At 34.1% G+C, this 21,806-nt stretch overlaps 1 protein-coding gene across 1 annotated transcript; it reads left to right on the top strand.

Annotated features, from left to right (window-relative positions):
* The first annotated feature begins 4,750 nt into the window (after nucleotides 1-4,750).
* LOC127847377 (uncharacterized) lies at nucleotides 4,751-20,230 on the top strand. Its single transcript, XM_052379247.1, has 4 exons — nucleotides 4,751-6,311; nucleotides 17,769-17,837; nucleotides 18,284-18,373; nucleotides 19,664-20,230. Exons 1-4 carry the CDS (start codon nucleotides 5,241-5,243, stop codon nucleotides 19,805-19,807), a joined length of 1,374 nt encoding a protein of 457 aa, XP_052235207.1. The 5' UTR covers nucleotides 4,751-5,240; the 3' UTR covers nucleotides 19,808-20,230.
* The last annotated feature ends 1,576 nt before the right edge of the window (nucleotides 20,231-21,806 follow it).

Here is a 21,806-nt window from a genome sequence, read left to right as displayed (position 1 = left end):
GCACGGACACCAATGACCAATCAATCTAATTTACGTTTATGCAAATTAACCTTACAGTTTAAAATGTACTGATTTGTCGGAAATAAGACTCTCTTCGCTTAGATTAAGAGAAGAACGGATCAAGAAAGATCCAATCATGTAGTTATCAGACTGTATACAATAATATATTTGGAAAAAAAATATATGTAGGAATTCCCATATGGCGTTGTTGTTAAGTATTTCATCCCACGTTGTATATGGATAAATTGACATTAAAGGAAATGAACGGACTTGCCTTTTTGCCATGCAACAAAATGCCATTAAAGGGGCCGTTTCACAGATTTTGGCATGTATTGAAGTTTGTCATTAAATGCGTTATATTAATAAATGTAAACATTGGATCTAAAAAGCTCCTGTAAAAAAACAAGAATAAAAGTAAAGAAATATAAAAAAAGTAAACACCAACCGGACTCGAACCACAGATCCCTGTAGTGCGTTCAGTTACAGCGAACGTTCGCTATAGTTCGCGAACGGTCGCGAACGTTCGCTATTGAACGCTCGGTTCGCCGCGAACGTTCGCGAACCGAAGCGAACCCTCTCGGGAGGTAGTTCGCTATAGTTCGCTAGCGAAACCAAGATGGCGGACAAATAAATATGTTGTATTTGTTCAGTGTAACTTCGATTTTTTTTCCTTCCTTTGTAGTACATAAAATGAATTGAACAATAAACAAAGTGTATAGGAGGTTTTGGGGATTCCGATAATGACGCCACGTTTGCGCATCCTCAAAGTTTGGCTGTCAACACTGCGGCCATTCTGCTATTGTTTGCGTTTGATGATCCGCATCGTGATTAGGTTTCAATCATATTCGGGACCCTTTTTAAGAACAACAAAATACTCAGAAATTGAAATTCTTTCAGATTAAATAGAATCCAATGAATGAACACAAATAAGGACTAAAACAAACAACAAATTGATTGATTTTATGTAATCAATATAAAGAAACTATTTGAACCTATATGTCCGTAAAAACTTACCTTGTTTCAGATTAACTAAATCCTCTTGATACATGTAAATGTTTTTATTTAATTGTTTACACCAATTTTGACACTCCTTATTTCAGCATTTTTAACCACCCATTCTTTAATTGCCCCTTTGTTCATCACAAACCGATTATCTCGATATGATCGGATACTGTCCAGACAATTACTAAGAAAACAGGGTGTCATAAACCCAGGGACCTATATTTGTATGACTCAGTATGGGGTCATTAACCACATGTGTCTGGTCATTAAGCACAATTTATGATACCTCCGTGTCATCTCTTGGCATATTAAGCCAAAAACTTAACAGTTGCTTTAATAAGATATTTGAACATATTTAAAAAATAGGCGTACATTTGTCCGGAATGGATTAACACGAACTATTAAGTATATATATTAGCCAGTTTAAACATAACACTTAAGTGTTTTATAATGACAATACATTTAAAATATTGTACAATTTTACTGCTACACAATTATCGTATTAAACGGGTACCTGCAAATGTAAACTCCGATATAATAACGTGTAAAGATCGTGCGTTACTCACTCCCGCTGAACTACGTTACAATGAGAGATGCGTCTGCACGACAACGCGATACGGCGTCATAACTACAACGGTTACGGCGTCTTTCCACAGTTTGTTGACGATACGGGACATTGTTAAAACAAATGATATAAACGGTAATTTTGAATAGTATTTGGATGTGTAAGCCAATGTTATTGTGTTCCTCTTTCACAGCTTGCCATGTAATTTATTCCTATGTGATCGATAAAATGGAAGTTTTACAGACCTGTACAGACAACTCATAAAACCATTGGAATATAATTCAAAGTCTGACATTAAACAGATGAAAATGCAAACAGACGTAAGCAAGAACGAAAATTGAATCATTCTTATCAAGATCTGTCTCAAAATTAACTGCATGTAAGTGTAACTAGATCAATTTTGATGAATTAAAATGTTACGGCGTCTTACAGAGAGTGTTACAGTGCATTTACTACAACATGTTTAAGGTGATGGTATAGTATCGACGTTTACTAGAGGTTTCGGTATAACAAGTTCGGTAAATTGTATTTATATAGTAAATGTTGTGGAGGGTTCGGTAAAATGGATCTTTAGAGCGGTATACCTACAATAAGGTGTTAATGCCACTCATTATTGTCTTACATTAGGGGCATATATTTGCAGACTGGCGATTAATTTTTAATTGATTAATTAATGCAATGCCTACAGTAAATAATTTAGGGGCATGAATGAGCTACCACTGAACTTTTTAAAAATAATAGCTTTAGGTACCAAACCAAAAAATGTAGATTGAATTTAAAATGTAACTTTATTGAAAGTAAATTTACGATTTAAACAAATCAGTACTTATTTTTTTAACGATTTGTTCATTTATTTAAAAAAAATAGTAATAATAAATGTTGATTTAAAGTCTGAATTAATAGAAGATCTTCAATTTAGATCAATGCCTTAAACAAATGTTCAAAGTCTTGTAAAATAGTGTAGTACTGGTTTATTAAAAAAAAACATAAAAAAATATTAATGAATTTGCGATTCTAAGATTAGTTCAGTCTTTAATTGTATATTTTTACTATTATTTTATCTAAAAATAAATGTACCAAATCTTAAAAAATTGTATTACTGATTGATTAAAAAAGCGCCATAAAGAAATACAAATAAATATTACCCAAATGAAGTCTTGCTTTTAAATGACCTTAATTTGTTATTGAATTCCCCACTTTCGATGTGTAAAATATTTTCTAAATTCCTGTTAAATTCTTTACAGTAATTGAGGTAATTAGTAACCGTTGTTGTTGCAATCAACGACGACCTCCATACTCACGTCCAAAATGGTACTATCGTGGAACGAAATCACCATGGTTTTAAATTTGACTTCCTGCAGGCGCTGTAACGCTGTAATGAAGACAACGTAACATGTCTTAGTCGTAAGAGAAGATACCGTAACATGGACACGTAGTTGACATGCTACAACTTTTTTGCAAAATCGGATAGAAATCACCAATAATAGTATACACATGGGCATCACATGCTTGTAAAAGAGTGAACTTGATACAGATCATTGAAAATAATCATCGTGACAGAAACTGCCAGCCAGAAACAACGAATTTATTAGATTTGCTATGTTTTGAGCTTAAACTTCTTTCTTTTATCATGATTTCACGCTAGAAAATGTCTCGATAGCTTAGGTAGCGAGTAAAGAAACATTAATTAATGAAAATAAATGCCATATCCCGTTTTAAGTGTAAGTTTAAACGAAGAAATTACCTGTCTAAACGCGTGTGTATGTCTATAACTGTCAAGACGCTGTAACCGTTGTAGTTACGACGCCGTATTGCGTTGTCGTACAGACGCACCTCTCATTGTAACGTAGTTCAGCGGGAGTGTTACTGCAGTGTTCGAAACATCATCGTGAAAACAAGCAATCGCGTTTGATCATACTATGGATATAAAATACTTGGGTAAAATAAATATATATAGATTTATGGTATAATAAAATGCCAGATTTGTATCGCTCATTATCACTACAAAAGAGTTTTCAATATACATGTACATTCAAAGACAGTTCAATTCGCAAAATATGCAGGTGTTTTTTTCCATTTGAATGCTAAAATTTATTAATATTTTCATTAAATGTAAACGAAATGAAAATTCATTCAAAGTAAAAGAAAATTACAACTACATTTGAAGATTGTAATGTATTGCGCTATTTTAGGGCTTTGTTTGATAACTGATTCAATGCAACTCTTGCACTAAATTTCGATCGCTAATAAAAAATAACACTATCGCATCAACACCACTTATAATTATAATCAAATTATTATAGGTTTTATTATTTTTGAAATATCTGTTGGTTAAGTACTTTTTGTGTTATTACGCCATCAAAATCGCAATCAATTTTCTGGGAGCCGCCATCTTGAAACGTTCGCGCCGAACTTATCGTTCAATAAGACCGAATCGGAAACGAACGATCATTGGCGAACGTTCGCTGTAACTGAACGCACTACTGGAGTAAAAGTCTATCGCCTAGACCACTCGGCCATCCGTGCTCATACAATTAGTGATTTTTTTTAAATACTTTTCACAAGCAATCCTCGTATTATCACAAAATATAACAACAACAGAGCTCTCCAAATTATTCAATCGTTTCGCGTTGCCACGCTTTATAATTTTCAGGTATTTAAATCGTCAAAATATTTATATAATGGATATTTTAAAGCATGGTCAATGTTCAGTATTACTTTTTCTTCACAAATATCATAACTACAACGAAAATTTGCGAATCTGAATTTTTTTTTTTATTTTGCCAATTAACCAAAACGTGAAAAGGCCCCTTTTATGTGTAATCTAACGATCACGTGACATCTATATATTACCATACACTTTCAAATACATGACTGAGGTAAACGAATAAAACATGATTACATCATTTTTCGCACTGATGAATAATTAGGTACTTTTTTAATATACTCAGAATATGATTGCTGTTAAATATGGTTATACACAATTTGTGCACGCGTGCGCTAAAGTACTCGGCAAACAAAAGCGGCATTAATGACGGGTGCACGCTCCATCAGTCAGTGCTTTTATGTTTATTTTCAAAGGAATTCATTAAGAGCGGCGAATAGGAGTAAATTGATAACAAAACTCTTATGGGAATTAATATTAGTTTGCATTCTTCGCTAACAACTTGGGATCGAATTAGAGTTGAGTGTAACAGCGAGTATATAATTCAAGCATTCGGATGTTCCGACGCTATCGGATAATTCTCTATGCTAAAAAGTCAGTCAAGTATCCTCTGTGGCGGTTGCTGTTTTCAGATGAAACTCGTTTTATAATCAGTTATTAATTTGGACCAGTGGACGGTTATTCGCGCGTGTGTTTTTGTGTGTGAATATGCTGGTGTAATGTAATATTTTTACTTAACTTTTTGCTAAAAACCACCACAATTAACTTACGACAAAAAGTATAGCGATTTGTTTAAATTGGGGAACAAAATGGACAGCTGAACATTTTACTTAAACGGGCTCTTCATTATAGCTTTTCAAAAATAATGGTGTTTATATTGTTGTCCTTATAAAATAAGTACATGTACTGCTTGGCACAGAATAACACTGCTGATCAAATTTACCAAAAAACGGTTTTATTTTATTTAAATACAGTCACTAAAGCAGTATAGTTAAAACCTCAATCAAAATGTCGTTCATAAATAGAAATCATGAAATGTGCGACATAAAAAATAGTCATTCGGATAATAAATCAGGCGTTGTGGAAACTACCAACGACCAAGGTAGTTTCGAAGCAAGCGTCGAAATGGAGCCATGTATGGAGGAACGAGCAGGCGACTACACCAAGACGGAGATCTATCGCCAGCTGCGTCCGTTGCTTATATGTTTGCGCATGTTTGGCCTCTACTTCCGACGCACAGTGAATGCCAATGGTCATGCTCACATAGAACCTATTGTAATGTTCTGTCTCTTCGTGTTCTTTTTGAACGCGAGCAACGTCGTCAGGTCGTTTGCATTGTACAGAGTTGGCGACCCATTTGACACCGTCATGGTGCAGAGGGTGTTGTTCACTATCTGGAGCACCGAGTGTGCCTTCAAGGTGACATTGTTTATGTGGAACTGTTACCAACAGAAAGGGTTCCCGCGTTTTTTCAGCGATTGGGATTCCATTTGCGGCTCTGTGAAACTCAGTAATGTCACATTGTTCATGATGAAGAAGTACATAACATTGTCGTTTCTCTTTATAATAGGGAATGTCGTGTTCACGCTTATTTTGATCTACGTACCGGCTTTGGAGAGTATCTATCTAGAGGTGGTCTGGAATAACGCTCTCGAAAACAGCAACGTGATCTATTGCAAAATCATCATCTGCTTTCTGGCGATTTTGAACTCGTCCGCCTCCATGTTTCCGGTGTCCATGTTCGTGACACTTTGTTTCGCCGTCGGCAGACGCCTGAAGAAATTCAACGACGAGCTGGTCACCGCTATTGCCGCAGACCACTTCCACGATCGCCTAGAAGATTTCCGCATACGTCATCTAAAGCTGTGCTCCTTGGTAGAGATTCTCGACCACATTTTTGCCCCATTTTTGGCGGCGGTGTACCTGGCGAACATTCCCATGTTCTGTCTGACGCTCTACACCATGGTTACAACGCTGAAGATTCACCTGTCGTTCGTGCTGATCAACATGTTCTGGTTGAGCTTCATACTGCTCCAGATGGCTATCGTGTCCGTGACCGCCGCCTGGGTAAATGTCAAGGTCAGTTGCATATCAGTACGATCGCTTTTCGGACAATTCGTATAAGTACGCGTATGAAACGTTTTTTTAATAGGGATACACGCGCGTATGGTTCAAGTGCATTTGTACCAGTAAACATATTTTCAGCGTTCCTGTAAGACGTTCTAGACGATGATTTTAATTAAGAATTGAATAGCATTTTTCTGCATTTCATCGGTGTATGAACTGTCGGGAAAATTACGCCTAATTATGCATAAATTAGGTGTATTTTTCCCGACAGTTCATACACCGATGAAATGCATAAAAATGTTATTTAATTCTTATAATTACAACACAAAATGATCTTAAGCTGAAATTCTATCGTGGTAAGGGTCATAAAAGTCCTTTTTAATCTAGCGTATGAATCTATTTTCAGTTTCGGTTTCGTCTCCGTCAAACGGGTATATCGTTGAAGTTCGCGCAAAAAAAAATAACGTAATTTCGCTATTGACAAATAACAAAAACGCCATTAAGTTTCGCGCAAAACATAACGTCATTTTGGCAACTTGTTTATCACCAGAAAGTAGCGCCATGAATATTCATGTTTAAATTTGCATACGAAGTGGGTTCATCGGAAAATATATAAAAAAAAACGGTCACGTAAACAAATTATCCAATCTAAATGCAGCATTCATATGAATGTGACAGAAGTTGTAGTTATGTAACAATAAAACATGAAGTTGTTTTATCTCATAATAATCAGCAAAAGGATGTGTGTACTAGAATCACAATTATCTGTATGTCCGTCCGCCCATATGTCTGTCATTTTGTGTTTATCTGTTCGTCAAGTCACAATTTTGCGGACAATATCTCAAACTTTTTTATGACACAACATTAACATTTGCCTGTATGGTAACTTTTGATATGATTTAGTGCATTTAAATTTGATAGTCCCACGTTATTATAACATAAGTAATGCCCCCTGTCTGTTACCTTAAAATGTCATTAATATCATTATAACTATAGACTTTCTTCTATTTAAAATTGGTATGTTACTTATTTTGTGGTTTTCTACAAACATAAAATAAATTCCATTGGGGTAAACAATTTTATACCCCGATAAAACCCGTATGCGAAACTTTCGTTCTTAAAGTGATATTATGGGCATCTAACAGTTTATAGGTGTCTTGTTTATTTTTGGTGTTTTCACTTTATATACACTTATATTTGTTAATGCAGCATCAACATACTAAAACAATATCCCGGGAAGAGAAAAATAATGCATTTGCAAATCAACCGTACTTTCGTTTGACAACTGATCATGCATGTAAGATGTGGACCTAAATTTAGTATAAGTGCAGATTCGTCCATACCACACAAGACACAGTTTTGTTTTACGGATCATTTCGGCTTAGAGGACTGGGTGAGTCATGTAAAATATCGAATATAAAATATATTTTCATAAACAACTGGTACCAAGATGAGTTGCAGATAATTGGTCAGTAACCACATTTTAACTAACTCTTTTGAACTGTTAATTATTTTCAGCCCAATTCAACAGTGAAAAAATGCCTATAATATCACTTCAAGTCATTTGTCTTTTTCAAATAATATTTCGTTTTGATTACCGAGGAAGTTGGAACGATGACATTAAAAAACAACAATTAACAGTGCCAATAAATGAGTGTTATTAAACTACTCGATAGAAGTGAAACACTTTCAGGATACAGGTCCATTATATTCTCAATTAATTTTCAATGTAATTGCAAGCCGCGCATAAAATTGACTAATACCGCATCCATATTCTCATTATTGAAACACTATTTCATTCATTAAATATTTTTAACAGAAACGAATGCAACAGTTTTACTAAAGGCCCATGTTAACATTGTATTTGAAAGGGTCAGTCCGAACTTGGCATCAAACGTCTGCATAAGCAGTATTACTCTATATCAATTACAAGAAGGCAGACGACAAAACTAGTTCATCGCTTTTAATGATAAATTCGCTAAACGAAACTATAAAATCCTCCTTATAAACAGTCATGCTTTCTCTAAAAAGATTATGCCAACAGCATGAGTATGTGAATCTCGGAGCCAAAATAATTATGCAGGTAATATAAACTAATATTCTTCTTAATGTTATCTTTGAAATGTTACTAAATGTAAACACTAGTGATGACCTGTTAACGTAAACCATTTGCTCCATAATTGTTTATTGAAACATCCAAAGATTTCACCCCACGCGATGTAAACCTAAGATCAGTTGTTGTTTCAAAATCATATAGGCATGTCGGTGACCTAGTTCAAGTGCTAGGCACTGGCATGACAAAATATAATCCCTATAGCTGCAATTGCAATACTTGACATAAATTACGAGCAGACAAACGACCTAGCTATTTAATTGCTCTAAAGGATAATTTAAATAAATGAAAAAAAAATGTAAAACGCATTTGTGGGCAGACGTGTTTTTTCCCTAAAAGATTCAAGATGCTTAAAGCCAGACTTTTGGTATTCCGTTGCCAAAGTACGTATGCAGGTAATATAAACCGACATTCATTTAAATGATAGTTTTGAAATGTTGCACGCAAATCTAATCACAAGTGATGAGCTTCTTGAAACACCTGTTAATTAAACCACACGCGATGTTAACCTAAGATCCGTTCTAGACAATTGTGTATGCGTATCAATGGTCTGAGAAGGGCACTGGAGTTTAAGTGTGCGTTACTACAACTGCTGCTGCTGCTGCTGCTAGTAGTATAAGTCAAGCATAAGTCAGAATTTCTCCTCACCGATTTTGTTAATTTAAGTTACTTTTACAACTCTTCTTCAACTTTTCTTTTTACACACTCTTTACTAACTAGTAACTAGTATCAACAAGTAAAAGCTCTAGCTCGTGCCACGAGTTAGTTAGCCAATCAAATTGTTTGTTATTTCAATTCTGCCAGTTCCATAAGGTTGTTCATGGTGATCTTTATACAAAGGGAAGTAATCATCACAGTAAAAGCCCGCTTTGACCAGCTATATACAAACAGAATATTTGCACATGTTACGCAAAATTTGATTGGCTGACTAACTCGTTCCCTCGAGATAGGTAAAATTCTTTCCTCTTTTGTTTAATGCATCCTTCCGTTATTTACTGCACCGCTCTTTTTTTGATTGCACTCCTCTTTTATTAAGGTGTACACTCCTCGTTTGGCTATCTCGTATCCTCGACTTAGTAATTCGAGGCCACGACATAGCTAACTCGTAGCCACGTGATCGTAGGTCGTGGACTCGAGTTACTAAGTCGAGGCCACGATAAAGAAAAAAGAGGAGTGCAATTTAAAAAAAAAAGAGGAGTGAATGTCACCTCTATGCCACCGTAGAAATCTGCACACGCCATAAAATATACATCTGTTCATTTTCATCTATCTTTCCATTGTAAAAATTGGTGTAAGCATCCGATGTTGTATAGACATTATGTTATCAAGTAACAAAATCAAAGAAATTACCCGTTAAATTCTACGTCAATGTCCTTTGAAAAGTAAAAGAACAATGAGTCAACTTATTAGATTTAACAGTCGTGTATATCACTAACACCTTTTCAGCCAGTCCATTGTACAAGAAAACACTGATTTAAAAATCGCATTATTCGATAACATTATGCATTCTAAAGAAATATAAAATACAGACTCACAGGTTTCATTCCAGTAATTTATTCCAACACGTTTATTACAAGCGCATTATTACAATCGCAATCGCCATAACTATAAAACTATAACAAGCTTTATGTAGAAACGCTACGTGCCTATTGTCGCAAACATATATTGAACTTGCAGTTAATTAATTAAAGCAATATCATGTGTTAGACACTATCGACAGTGTATTGTATAAAGATAACAATGATGAAAAAATATTGTAAAAATAAATCAATCAGCTTATGCCATGGTTATAATCCGTCTTTATGTTATTTACAAACCATTATTATAACAAAATACAACCGTCTGAATTGTTTACTAGAACATGTAAGCTGTACCAATAATACATTTGAAAACACAATTCTTATACGTTTTTTTCCAGTAGATGAGCTTTGGCCATGTGTGTGAAATTGATAGAAGCGCCAGATTACCATCTTTTTTCTTTTTTTGTTGTCAATTTCAACGGTCAGTGTAGTTTTTAACGCAGCGGCGCCAGTTAATATGCAATATAATAAGCATTTTCTTACAACGAAATATATTCTTACCACTGAGCCAGCTTAAGTGAAATTCTAAATGCAAGTCCGTATGAAAATTGTGAAATGTTTTTTCGTAAAGCTTTCTATGGAAACATAAAGAAATATAATTGCAGATTTCTCTTAAAAACTTTATGAAGACCGACCCAGGTTCACTTAAAGATGACAACTAAAGCCAGTCAGTGCCCTTCCCGGGGTGGCACTCTGAACTTCGCCCAGTTGATAACCGCAAATCATATAACGAATATCGTTCGAAAGTATCTTTCGATTTATAAATATAAATTACATTTTATGCACTGGAATACGTTTTATTTGCTCCACAAACTGCCTTTAATCTAAATGATTCCTCTCGTTTTTTCAGACGCACACGAGTAATATGTTATCTTGCATTTAATGAATAGCAAATGAAGCGTCTTTGCGTTTACATATTCGCAAATTGCCAGAAGTCGATTTGATTACTAGTGCAAAATAGAAACGTTCTCGGCAAGTGTTTACACTGCATTTGAGTTGCACAGTTTGTTACATTTAATAGAAATAGACTACTTTATGTTCAGACTTGAATAAACGTGAATTTCTGTGTCTTAAATCAAATGTAAAACATACATAAAAGAATTAACAGACATAAGATTAATATATTGTTGTATAATCATTAATAGCAACAAGCTCAATACCTCGTCCCTACACTTCACGACCATTCGGCACTGTCCAGAATCTAGCTAATTCTATTTACAATCTAGCTACAACTACCCAAAGAATAACTATCGTTGCCTCCAAACTAGTTACCACTGTCCACGACCTAGCTACCATAACCGCTTCCTGCTTTCTCGACTCACTACAATTCATCGTTGTGTTTGCACACGTTAACGTTATTTTTTCAATTAATTCAATTTACTTACAATTTACAATACCTTTATCTTCCAGGTTGAATTTAAGTTCAAAGAGAACCTATGTAAATTCAAGGTTTGCATGTTTGAAACGAATGACCGCACATTGCCTAAAACTTCAGCGTCATTTACAGAATATCATTATCAACTTCCTTATGAATTAATTAAATTAACTTATTTGAAAGGGACATGTCCTTCGGGATTACTAATAATTAGTAATCATTCGGTTATATGCAAGAGGATTGATAGTAGGTTGTCATACGTCAAAACATTTGCATAACGACTGCCTTTGATGATATTGGCAGAAATATGAACTGTTCACCACCCTGAAGCGGCCAACGTATTTGTAATAAGACTCTTTTCCAGTGCTTAAAGTACACTGAAGAATATGGGTGTCATATTGCTTCCAGTCTACATTCTGACCGAAGAAGATTTTGATTCTATGAACTTTGTCCATGTAACCCGAAACATTCAGTTATGTGCCACGATCTAAGATGTATCTCAAGACTAAGAAATACAATAGTGTACTTTATATTGTAGTCAGTACTCAGTATTCGTGTTGATGGAACCATATCTCACTTTATTGGCGATCAATATAGTGGGAAGAGTTTAATTTCAATCATATATACCTCGCTATCTATTTTATAAATCAATGTTCTTGGTATTTACCTCATGCCTCGAATGACTGATAAAATTCAACCGCTGATGAGCTTTAAGTAAAAAAAAATATGTTGAATTCTAATAACCCAGCATATTTCTTTGACATTCGTGATCATGCATTTGGTCTATCGAACTACTGATTTCCACATACCAGATGCAACACTGAACCGGAATGTAGCATTTGCTTTCACAGAATTAGTATATACCATATTTGATCGTGGGAGAATAGAAATTACCCCCGGGAAAAATGTGGGCGTCTATTACTTGGCAAAATTCATCGTTTAGAGGAGATTCGTGGGATATCAGCACTATTTTACAAAGTGCTTTGCGATATCGGCACTATTTTACAAAGTGCTTTGCGATACACTTTTTTACAATGTACTTGTTATTATGCAAGATAGCGCCGATATATCATGGCTTTATAGACGCTCACATTTTTCCCGTTGTTAATATACATGTCAACTTAATGTCGTAAATTTTGATACAACTGTAGTAAATGTGTGTTTTCTGTTATTAAAAACGCGCAGTTTTATATTCAATGTAAAATAAGCTACGTATATACTTACTATTTAAAGGGGCCTTTTCACAGATTTTGGCATGTTTTGAAGTTTGTCATTAAATGCTTTATATTGATAAATATAAACATTGGATCTAAAAAGCTCCAATAAAAAATCAAAAATAAAATTTAAAAAAGAAAAAAAGGTAACCCTCAGCAGGGCTCGAACCAATGACCCCTGGAGTCGTGGAATAAAAAGTCTATCACTTAGACCACTCGGCCATCCTTCCGGAAAAAATGACATATGTATTTTATACTTTATATAAGCAATCCTCGTAGTTTCACAAAATGTAACGACAACAACAGAACTCTCCAAATTATAAATTCGTTTCGCTTTGCGACGCTTTATAATTTTCGTTTTTTTTTAAATCGCCAAAAGATGCATATACTGGCTACTTTAGAGCATGGTTAATGTTCAGTATTACTGTTTCCTCACAAATATCATAACTACAAAGAAAAAAACAACTTTTTTCAATTTCGTCAATTTACCCAAACGTGAAAAGGCCCCTTTCATGTTTATATCTATGCCCTCGTGATAATTATGCTTGATTCATATAAATAATGACAACAAAAAACGTTATTTTACACAATCACACATTAGTTCGACCTCACAGAAAGTCACTGTATATTTTGAATAACACTTAACTTATGTTTATTAGTGTTTCTGAATGTTTTGATCGTGTGTAAGGAACATTTATATGAAAATGCTATATGTCTGTTTTACTTAGGAATTTTGTGTTAGCCAATATAATATATAAACGAACTTATTGATGTAAACACGGGTGTTTGGCGAAGAAACTTCATTTCCATAGAATCGTTGCGCTCTTAAAATATACATCACTCATATCACTCATATATGTTATTGTATTTTTGTTATATATTTTAGCGGTAACATACAACTTTTTTTCAAATTAAATTTCAAATTAAACTGTACAAGTATAAAGATTGTATGTGTTCATAAAATTAATGAATAAAATACCATTATGATTTAGGTTTCATAAGAAATACTATTCACGGATCCAGCAATAGTTCTTTAACTTTCATTATGAAGGAATATTGTATCGTCGCAGCCAATCTTCCAATTATTGGTCGTTACCATATGTAATGCATTACATCAATCGTTTTCGTGTTCCGATGATCGTTTATGCATATATTGTCTAGATTTGTTTTTTGCCACAAACAATACCTGTGCACGATAAAGGTGTATTTACCTATGTTTGTCGTCCGTCTGTCTGTCTGTCGGACAGACTATTTGTGTCCACCTGTCTGTTTTTCTTTACAAATTAATCAGCAATATATTTTCAGGAAAAGCAAGATATATTTTAACTGATTAACTAAAAAATTGTTAAATATTCTTTTAAATTGGCTAATCGCAACATCATATTTATGAGAAACCGAATACTAGGGTTAATGAGTGAATAAATGCGTCTCAGATCGTTAACAAGTAATTAGCAGATATAGATATTGCAGTCAAGTACATTCTGATCAAATTACCATCAATGTCGTAACGTAGATGTACTTATAAAGTTTATAGTTTGTGTCTCACGAGGCAGTTCCTCTCATGCGTACTTCTTCCTCCCAAATCCTTTTCCGTCCATCAAGTTAACCAACGCCAATAACAACATAAACCTTTTAAACATAATTTCCAAGTTCTGCGGACATTTTATGAGTTTTTAAATATTAACAATCTACTTAAAATACGACGTATTATTGGCGTCGCACTGAAGTGCGGCGACTCGTATGTAATACGTGTTTTTATCGCTTATGGGAGGAGAAAATATTTTACGGATCAATGTATATATTTTTGTTGTCAGAATATCTTGCATAGTGGTGATTTTTTGTGTAAATTAATGTAAATAAGTACTGCATTTGTTCCTAATACATTTACTACAACATTTATTGCCAATAATGCAAAGCTAATTCTTTTAATTAATAACTGATCACAGGGACTGGGCAATAATAAAAGATCACAGGGACTGGGCAAATACGCAAACCGTTGAAACTTTCTGGTTTTGTATAAAAACAAAACATAATCAAAATATATTTATTTTGTGGTTTTTCTAACAATAGCGCAGACTTTTGCTGTTCGAGTTTTGGTTTACGCGTATTTTCTTCAATTTTACAAGACGACATCGATTACACGGTTTATTTCTTTATTGATAACCGTTACACTACAGTCACTTATTAATATCTTATTTAGAAGGTGATTTTTTCAAGCGGTTCCGTAGTGTAGTGGTTACACGCTCGCTTCACATGTGAGAGGCCCAAGGTTCGAGCCCCAGTGGAATCAAATTATTTTATTTGTGTTCTATATTAACTTTTTGTTTTGATATAGACATTTTAGTTTAAATAAATATGCTGTTTTATTGTAACCATTTTTTGTTTTTATTATGCCCATGAAATATATGTGTGAGAGGGTGGGGGGGGGGGGGTTCGTAAACACATTAAAACTTTTTCAGTGTTTTCATATCAATGAGTACTCAACCCCTATCATAAATGAGCAACGTAAGAATAAGTTCAGAATCATCTCCCCTTGAAGTTGAGAAAAAGATTAAATTACGCTTACAAGATGAAGCAGATTTTTTAAAACCTACACAGTTCTATTCCATTAATGAAAACTGCACACGGATGCCAGTAAAAAAAGGAAACTAATGTAAATAAAATGAACTATAAAATATTTGGGGGTTACAACACAAAATCATAGATGATGGTTATTTGGGGGTTATAACACAACATCATAGATAATGTTTATTTGGGGGTTATAACACAATATCATAGATAATGGTTATTTGGGGGTTATAACACAAAATCATAGATAGTGGTTATACCAGTATATTTTTCTATTTTGTTTAAAATAATCGGCCAATATATTAATATTTACAGTAGGAAAAAAATCGTTCCATGTAACTTTATTGAGTGCCTTTTACACTGAAATTCCCGACGCCATTTGATGCTTTGCATCAATACTTATCTGTATTCATATGTAATTCGCATAACGGGTCGTAGAAGGACTTTAGCATTAGCCATTTATGTCCTTGTATGAATGAACCTATTTGCTTTTACCAAGCATTATTTTGAATTGGAACCCGTTTTTCTCCTTGATGCCATAGTATGTTTTGTCCTGTAAAGGGGATTTTTAAGGAATTATCGAATATGTTTTCTATCCATTTTTACGTGTTCGCATATTTCATTATTTGCAATATTGATGATGGATATATTTCAACGTGGCCAATTATATCTCCTGTAAATGAATATTCGTATCTTCCTTAAATATTAAATAATACATATATATATGTAAAAATGTTAAGTGAATCCGGACTAAGATATCAATATATTGAAAAGACAAACAAACGTCGCATGGGTATAAAAAAATTGTATTAATATATGCCGACCGGTTTCGCACAGCTCATCAGGGCATATAAAATATACAACAATAACGTCAAATTGTCAAAGAAACAACGTCAAATGATGTTACTTATATTATGACGTCAAACGTCAAATTATAACAATGAATTTAACAGGAGCTTAAATAAATCAGATTTATCAAATGTTTCTGATAAAGCCATTTTTCTCTCGCGATGTAAACAATGAAAATTCAAGTAAATAAATATTCTCACGGCGGTATGCAACATTTCCTCCTTGCTTCATTATTTTTTAAACTGAACCGATATGAACGAAGACAAGCAGGCACAATCTTAGTTTAGTCTTACTTATCTCACCATATATTTATTGTTTTTATTTTGAAATGTGGTTAGAAAAGAATTATTTTCAATGCTTTACTAGCAAAAAATATAATCATGTTTTAATTAATCGAATGCAAAATAAAGGACTTCATTATGCAAACATTACTACAGATTTCCGTAAAAATATTAGCACATTGAAACTCTCATTCGTGAGTTGGAATTTAACCAATCCGTTAACCAAATATCGACCTTACAAATACCCGTATGGTAAATTTAGCGGATGATTCCAATATGCTCAATATCCTTTTTCAAGTTACTCTGTGTGTGTGTGTGTGTGTGTGTGTGTGTGTGTGTGTGTGTGTGTTTTACCAAAGCAAGGCTAAACCTAAAACTAATGTAATTGCTTCCGTCAATATTGCACATGTTTGACGAGATGAACGGAATACTAAATAACTTCCATGGTTTTTAGGTAACATATTGGACGGGATGAAATTGACGTTTTACTATCCAAATTATATTGAGAACAAATGCAGCTTGTGCTATTTTGAGACGATAATGCTACCACGGAACGTCCTACTAAAAAGCAACTTCTGGTTTGCAATTTGCGTAACAGTAGCATAAAATCAATGCCACCTCGTTTATCTATGCTCAATTATTTTGTTGGATTGCTTGACCGCATTAAGTTGCTTAGTAATAACCGTAAAATAAAATAAAAAAATGAAGTTAGTCATTACACTTTTTTTCTAATCTTCAACCGGTCACAATAGCCTGGCACTTCGTATCGCAATTTAAGAAAACGGACGTGAAAAAACCGTATGCAGTGGTTTTATTTTTATTTATTACACGTGCGTTTATAAACTGAGGTTAATTGAAATTTCTTTCAACATAATTGTTATCGGGCATAAATTGGATTTGATTATTTTGTTCAACAATATCGTTTTACATGTATACGCAGATGACAAAGAGAAGCGTTGTTGCTTCCATGAAAGACCACTAATGCGATTTTTTAATCACTTTGATTACATGTCGGGTTTGTTGATTATATTTTACCCCCAGCATGCCCAAAAGGATCAAATTAAACAATCCAAGCCATAATATATTCCATCAATAGTTGCTAACAATACAGTGTATTAAATACAGGTGACCAATACATAGTCGCCAAGGGTCAACGTCCCTTGAGATTCCCCTAGCTTTGCGAGACACTAAATTACGAAATAATTGAGTGTACAATTTGATGAAAAAATGGATCATGAATGAATGAATAAATGAGTGAATGAATGATTATATGAATTTACGAATAAATGAATGAATGAATGAATAAATGAATGAATTAATGAATGAATAAATGAATGAATTAATTAATTAATGAATACTAGAACGAAGTAGTTACATAGAAACTTGGAGAGAATATTAAATGGATAAAACGAAACATATGGAGTTACGGTCAAAGAAGGACCAAATGGTTCAGGCTTCAGAACATGACACCATTTTGTTCTCGTTCCAGGCCCACTCGCCGCTCCAACAAATATATTCAATCCGATTTTCCACGACTTCCAACGACAGTCAGCTCCAGGTACGCCATTGTTCAGTCAATACTGGAGACATTGTCCAACAATCATTGTAAGCTTATTTTGTCTACTGATGTATTTGAAACGCAAAATGCTATTTCGTTAAAAATCGCAGCTTCCTTGTGAGAAATAAAATCCTTAAAGAGAGCTTATTGAAATCGCCTTATGGCAACAGGACATGCAAAGTAAACATTAAGGTGAGTACACAAGTTCATGTTTGTGTGTTCGCACGCTCAGATCACATTTTCCAATTCCAACGATCTGGAATTCTATATCGACATGAATGGTAACTTAAATTCATTTTTTTACATAATTCGATATGAATACTGTTTGTTTTGTATTCATTGTGTAAATGCTTCTTTTATTAACGAATATACCCATGATCATACATTAGATTGATATATTCGAGGCCTATATACATAATTACGTTACCAAGGATGCAATCTTTCAGATGATGCTGTTTCTGAACCATTTGACCGGCACAAAAGTTGGGATCTCGGCCATGAAGCTTTTTGTCGTCGACAAGCCGACCATTTTGACGGTACCTTTTTGTTTTTCCTTTTTTTTTATTAATCGCCCAGAAACGTCGTTATATAGCAATTGTAGTCCTTTTTTTGTGCGTGCAATCGATCGTCATACTATTTTGTGTGCGAATCCTGCAATTAAAATACGATATCTCCAAGTACTAAAGTGCATATTAATCAAGGTTTTGCAATATCTACATACCAACATTTAAACGCTTGGGTGCGCAATTTCTCTTACATACTCCTACATTTTTCAAGCGATTTAAACCAAACTTTTACAGACTTGTTATCCGCAAGAGCTTTGGCGCATATTGTTAGGTTTCAGTATTGTTTATTATTTTAAGAGTTTTTGCCCTTTGCTTAAAGTTACAAATAGAAGCTTCTGTTCGTACCGCCATCTACATTTTGCGTGCGATATAATTATCTCAACTTTATACATCACGTTTTTGTCAAATATTTAAAGTTACATACACACTTTTTGTGCACAACTTTTCCTAATATGCATGCCATTTTCGCCATCGTTTTGCAGAAGTGCTTTTAACCATATTGTAAATGTAACAAGATGGCTTTTATTTTAAGAGTTTTTTTCTCTTTTTAAAATAACAAAAAGTTATGAGTTTTGGCTTGGAATTTTCTTTATATTTTCGTTTTTGCGAAGTTTTACATTGCTCTCTCGAAAACAATAATGCAACCGTGGCGAAATATATACTGTCTTTGACAGTTTCTTGTAATGGTTAATGCCTTGCACTCATATTGAGTCACATTTCATAATTGAGTTGTAGGATATGCAATCGTTATATCGAATGTCACGTATATTAACATGTATTGTGTGTGCCCGTTTATACTTAACCGATAAATGCTAATTAACTGACGAATGGACATGACAACCATAGAGTGTATGGTCCAAAGGCAAAGCTTTATATTTATAACATTTATTTCATTGTTTTGTTGTTGCAAAACATCGGAAGTGTTTAATTTAAGAAGATAAACAGTACATACATATTTATGCATATTTGCACACACTGAAAATAGTCAAATGAGCCGTTCCATTAACCCGTATAAGCGAGCAATTTATCCATGATATTTTATTTATAAATATTTTATCGTTCTTAAACGAAAGCATCGTCAAATACTAGTTTGATGATTTATTATTTTATGTCACAATAACATGTTTAAGTGGAATGTATCCAAAAAATTAATGTTGTTTTTTGATTTTTTAATCTGTAAGCTGATGGCACTCCTGCAGGTTTTGTCACTGAACGTCTCGCACGTAATTCACGATATAAACGGTTATTTTGCACGTGCAGATCGCCGGCATGATGGTGACCTACTTTGTGCTGCTGATCCAGTTTAAGATGCCAGTCAGTTCCACGTACACGTGCAACGTGACCGGAAGGGTCTTCATGGATAACGCCACACTTATCCTGTCACAGCTGGTGCCCCCCAAATAACACTGTGTGGTTGCCACACGTGACGGCACGTGACACACTTTGAGAGAACTCGCATCGTCGAAACCCAAGTACACTACCAAAAAACCGCTTCTTGTTCAATTATATAGTATATAATGTTGTGACAACGGAATATATACGGCGGGTTTCGACAGTGGGGAACTTCTCGCGGCGGGAAATACTAAATACTATTAAAAACGATGCATGTGTCATTGGGTGCATACAAATCAAAAGTATATTTCCACTGTGCAATATTTCAAAAGTCATGTTTTTCAAATATATACGCACTCGTATTTGATATGCATACGTTCTCTTGGACGACTTTGGCAACATGCCAACATGTGAAAGACTATTGTGACTTATTGTGGGTTTTGTGCAGTTACGTTCAACCAATTAAATGCGCCTATGTTACCCCGCACAACGGAATACCGTTCTTGTTTTAAATTTATTCTTTTGTTTCAATTTTCCATTTTATTGTATACCAATTCATTCGTGTTTTTAATATATTTTGCACTTGTTCAAACTGGGTATCACTGATAAACAGCTTAATTTTCAAATACTATTTCTTGTTTAACCCATTTATGCCTAGTGGACTCTCCCGTCCTTGTAAATTAGATCTATTTATTTCCAAAATTACGGATGTCTAGTGTATTTATTTCTATATTTATAATATTTCTTACAGAAATTCCTTTAAGCAAACAGCGCAGACCCAGATAAGACGCCGCATCATGCGGTGTCTCATCTGGGTCTACGCTGTTTGCCAATGCCTTTTTTCTAGACGCTAGGCATTAACGGATTAAGCTCATACAAAATGCCGTCGACAAAATTTGTGTTGAATGCAGTGTCTTTCGTTGTATGTGAAATACATTTAAAAAAGAGGTTTTGTTAAGTGTTCGTGAACGTTGGCATGAGAACATTTTGTAAGATTATATAACAACCAAAATGGTGGAACGGTAAATTGTATTTTATGTCATTTGCCTGCTCGTGCTATTAATTCAGTAAAAAACATCTGATACCTTTTTTTTACATTTGGGATCGTTGCGTATTGGTTACCGTAACTTAATTGCAATTACACTCGAGTTTGTACAAAAATTACAAACACAATGATTGCTCCATTTGGTTTCACAATGTGTCTTGTAGCCGGTCGCAGTTTCAATTGAAAAGCAAATCTGTTTCGTATTGACAAATGATTAAGCGAAAAATGATATCATGTTTGTCATGAAAACAAAACCATAACAAAACCTAACAACTGAAAGCATATCAGGTTTTGCAAAAAATATTGATATGTATTCAATGCGAAGTATAATGTACGATTCCTAGAAGAAACCAATACAAGGTAGATTCTATTGACCGCTCATTGACGTATCAGTTTGTGACGTTATGTATTTTCGCGATAGTATCTATTATTACCCGATGTCTTATACAAATGATAATTAATTATTTTTTGCTATTTCCTCGTCGAAAAAGAAATTTGCAATGCTTTAAACTGTTACCGGTGAATATCGAACTGTTGACCGGTCAACAGTTTGAACTGTTGCCCGCTGGAATAATGACGTCATTTCGTCGAAAAATTGACGTCATTTTACAGTTAAACAGTCAAAATTATTTATTTTATCGATTACTGTTGTGTGTAAATAAAAATTTAGTTTGCTGTTATTTCTATGGTGGAAATTTGATCAAGTAATAAAACACTTATTTCATGGATGCTTGGTGAACAGTCAAAACTGTTGTCCCTCGGTATCAGGGCTGACATTTGGAACTGTTGCCCTCGGCCTATCGGCCTCGGGAAACAGTACCAAAGTCATCCCTGATACCTTGGGAAACAGTTTTGACTGTTCACCGCGCATCCATGTAATAAGTGTATACTGTAATTTAAAGTTGCCTTTTCACAGATTTTGACATGTATTGAAGTTTGTCATTTAATGCTTGATATTGATAAATGTAAACATTGGATCTAACAAGCTAGTACAAAATCAAGAATAAAATTTAAAAAATAAGAAAA

The sequence above is a fragment of the Dreissena polymorpha genome, chromosome 1, assembly GCF_020536995.1.
Source record: "Dreissena polymorpha isolate Duluth1 chromosome 1, UMN_Dpol_1.0, whole genome shotgun sequence".
Taxonomy (NCBI): Eukaryota; Metazoa; Mollusca; class Bivalvia; order Myida; family Dreissenidae; genus Dreissena; species Dreissena polymorpha.
Note: the sequence above shows the minus strand (reverse complement) of the source record. Positions and strands in the feature narration are given on the sequence as shown.

Coding starts and splice junctions, on each gene's coding strand:
- LOC127847377 (XM_052379247.1), top strand. CDS start 5,241: ATGTCGTTCATAAATAGAAATCATGAAATGTGCGACATAAAAAATAGT. Junction 6,312..17,768: donor CCGCCTGGGTAAATGTCAAG/GTCAGTTGCATA, acceptor TTCTCGTTCCAG/GCCCACTCGCCGCTCCAACA. Junction 17,838..18,283: donor CCAACGACAGTCAGCTCCAG/GTACGCCATTGT, acceptor GCAATCTTTCAG/ATGATGCTGTTTCTGAACCA.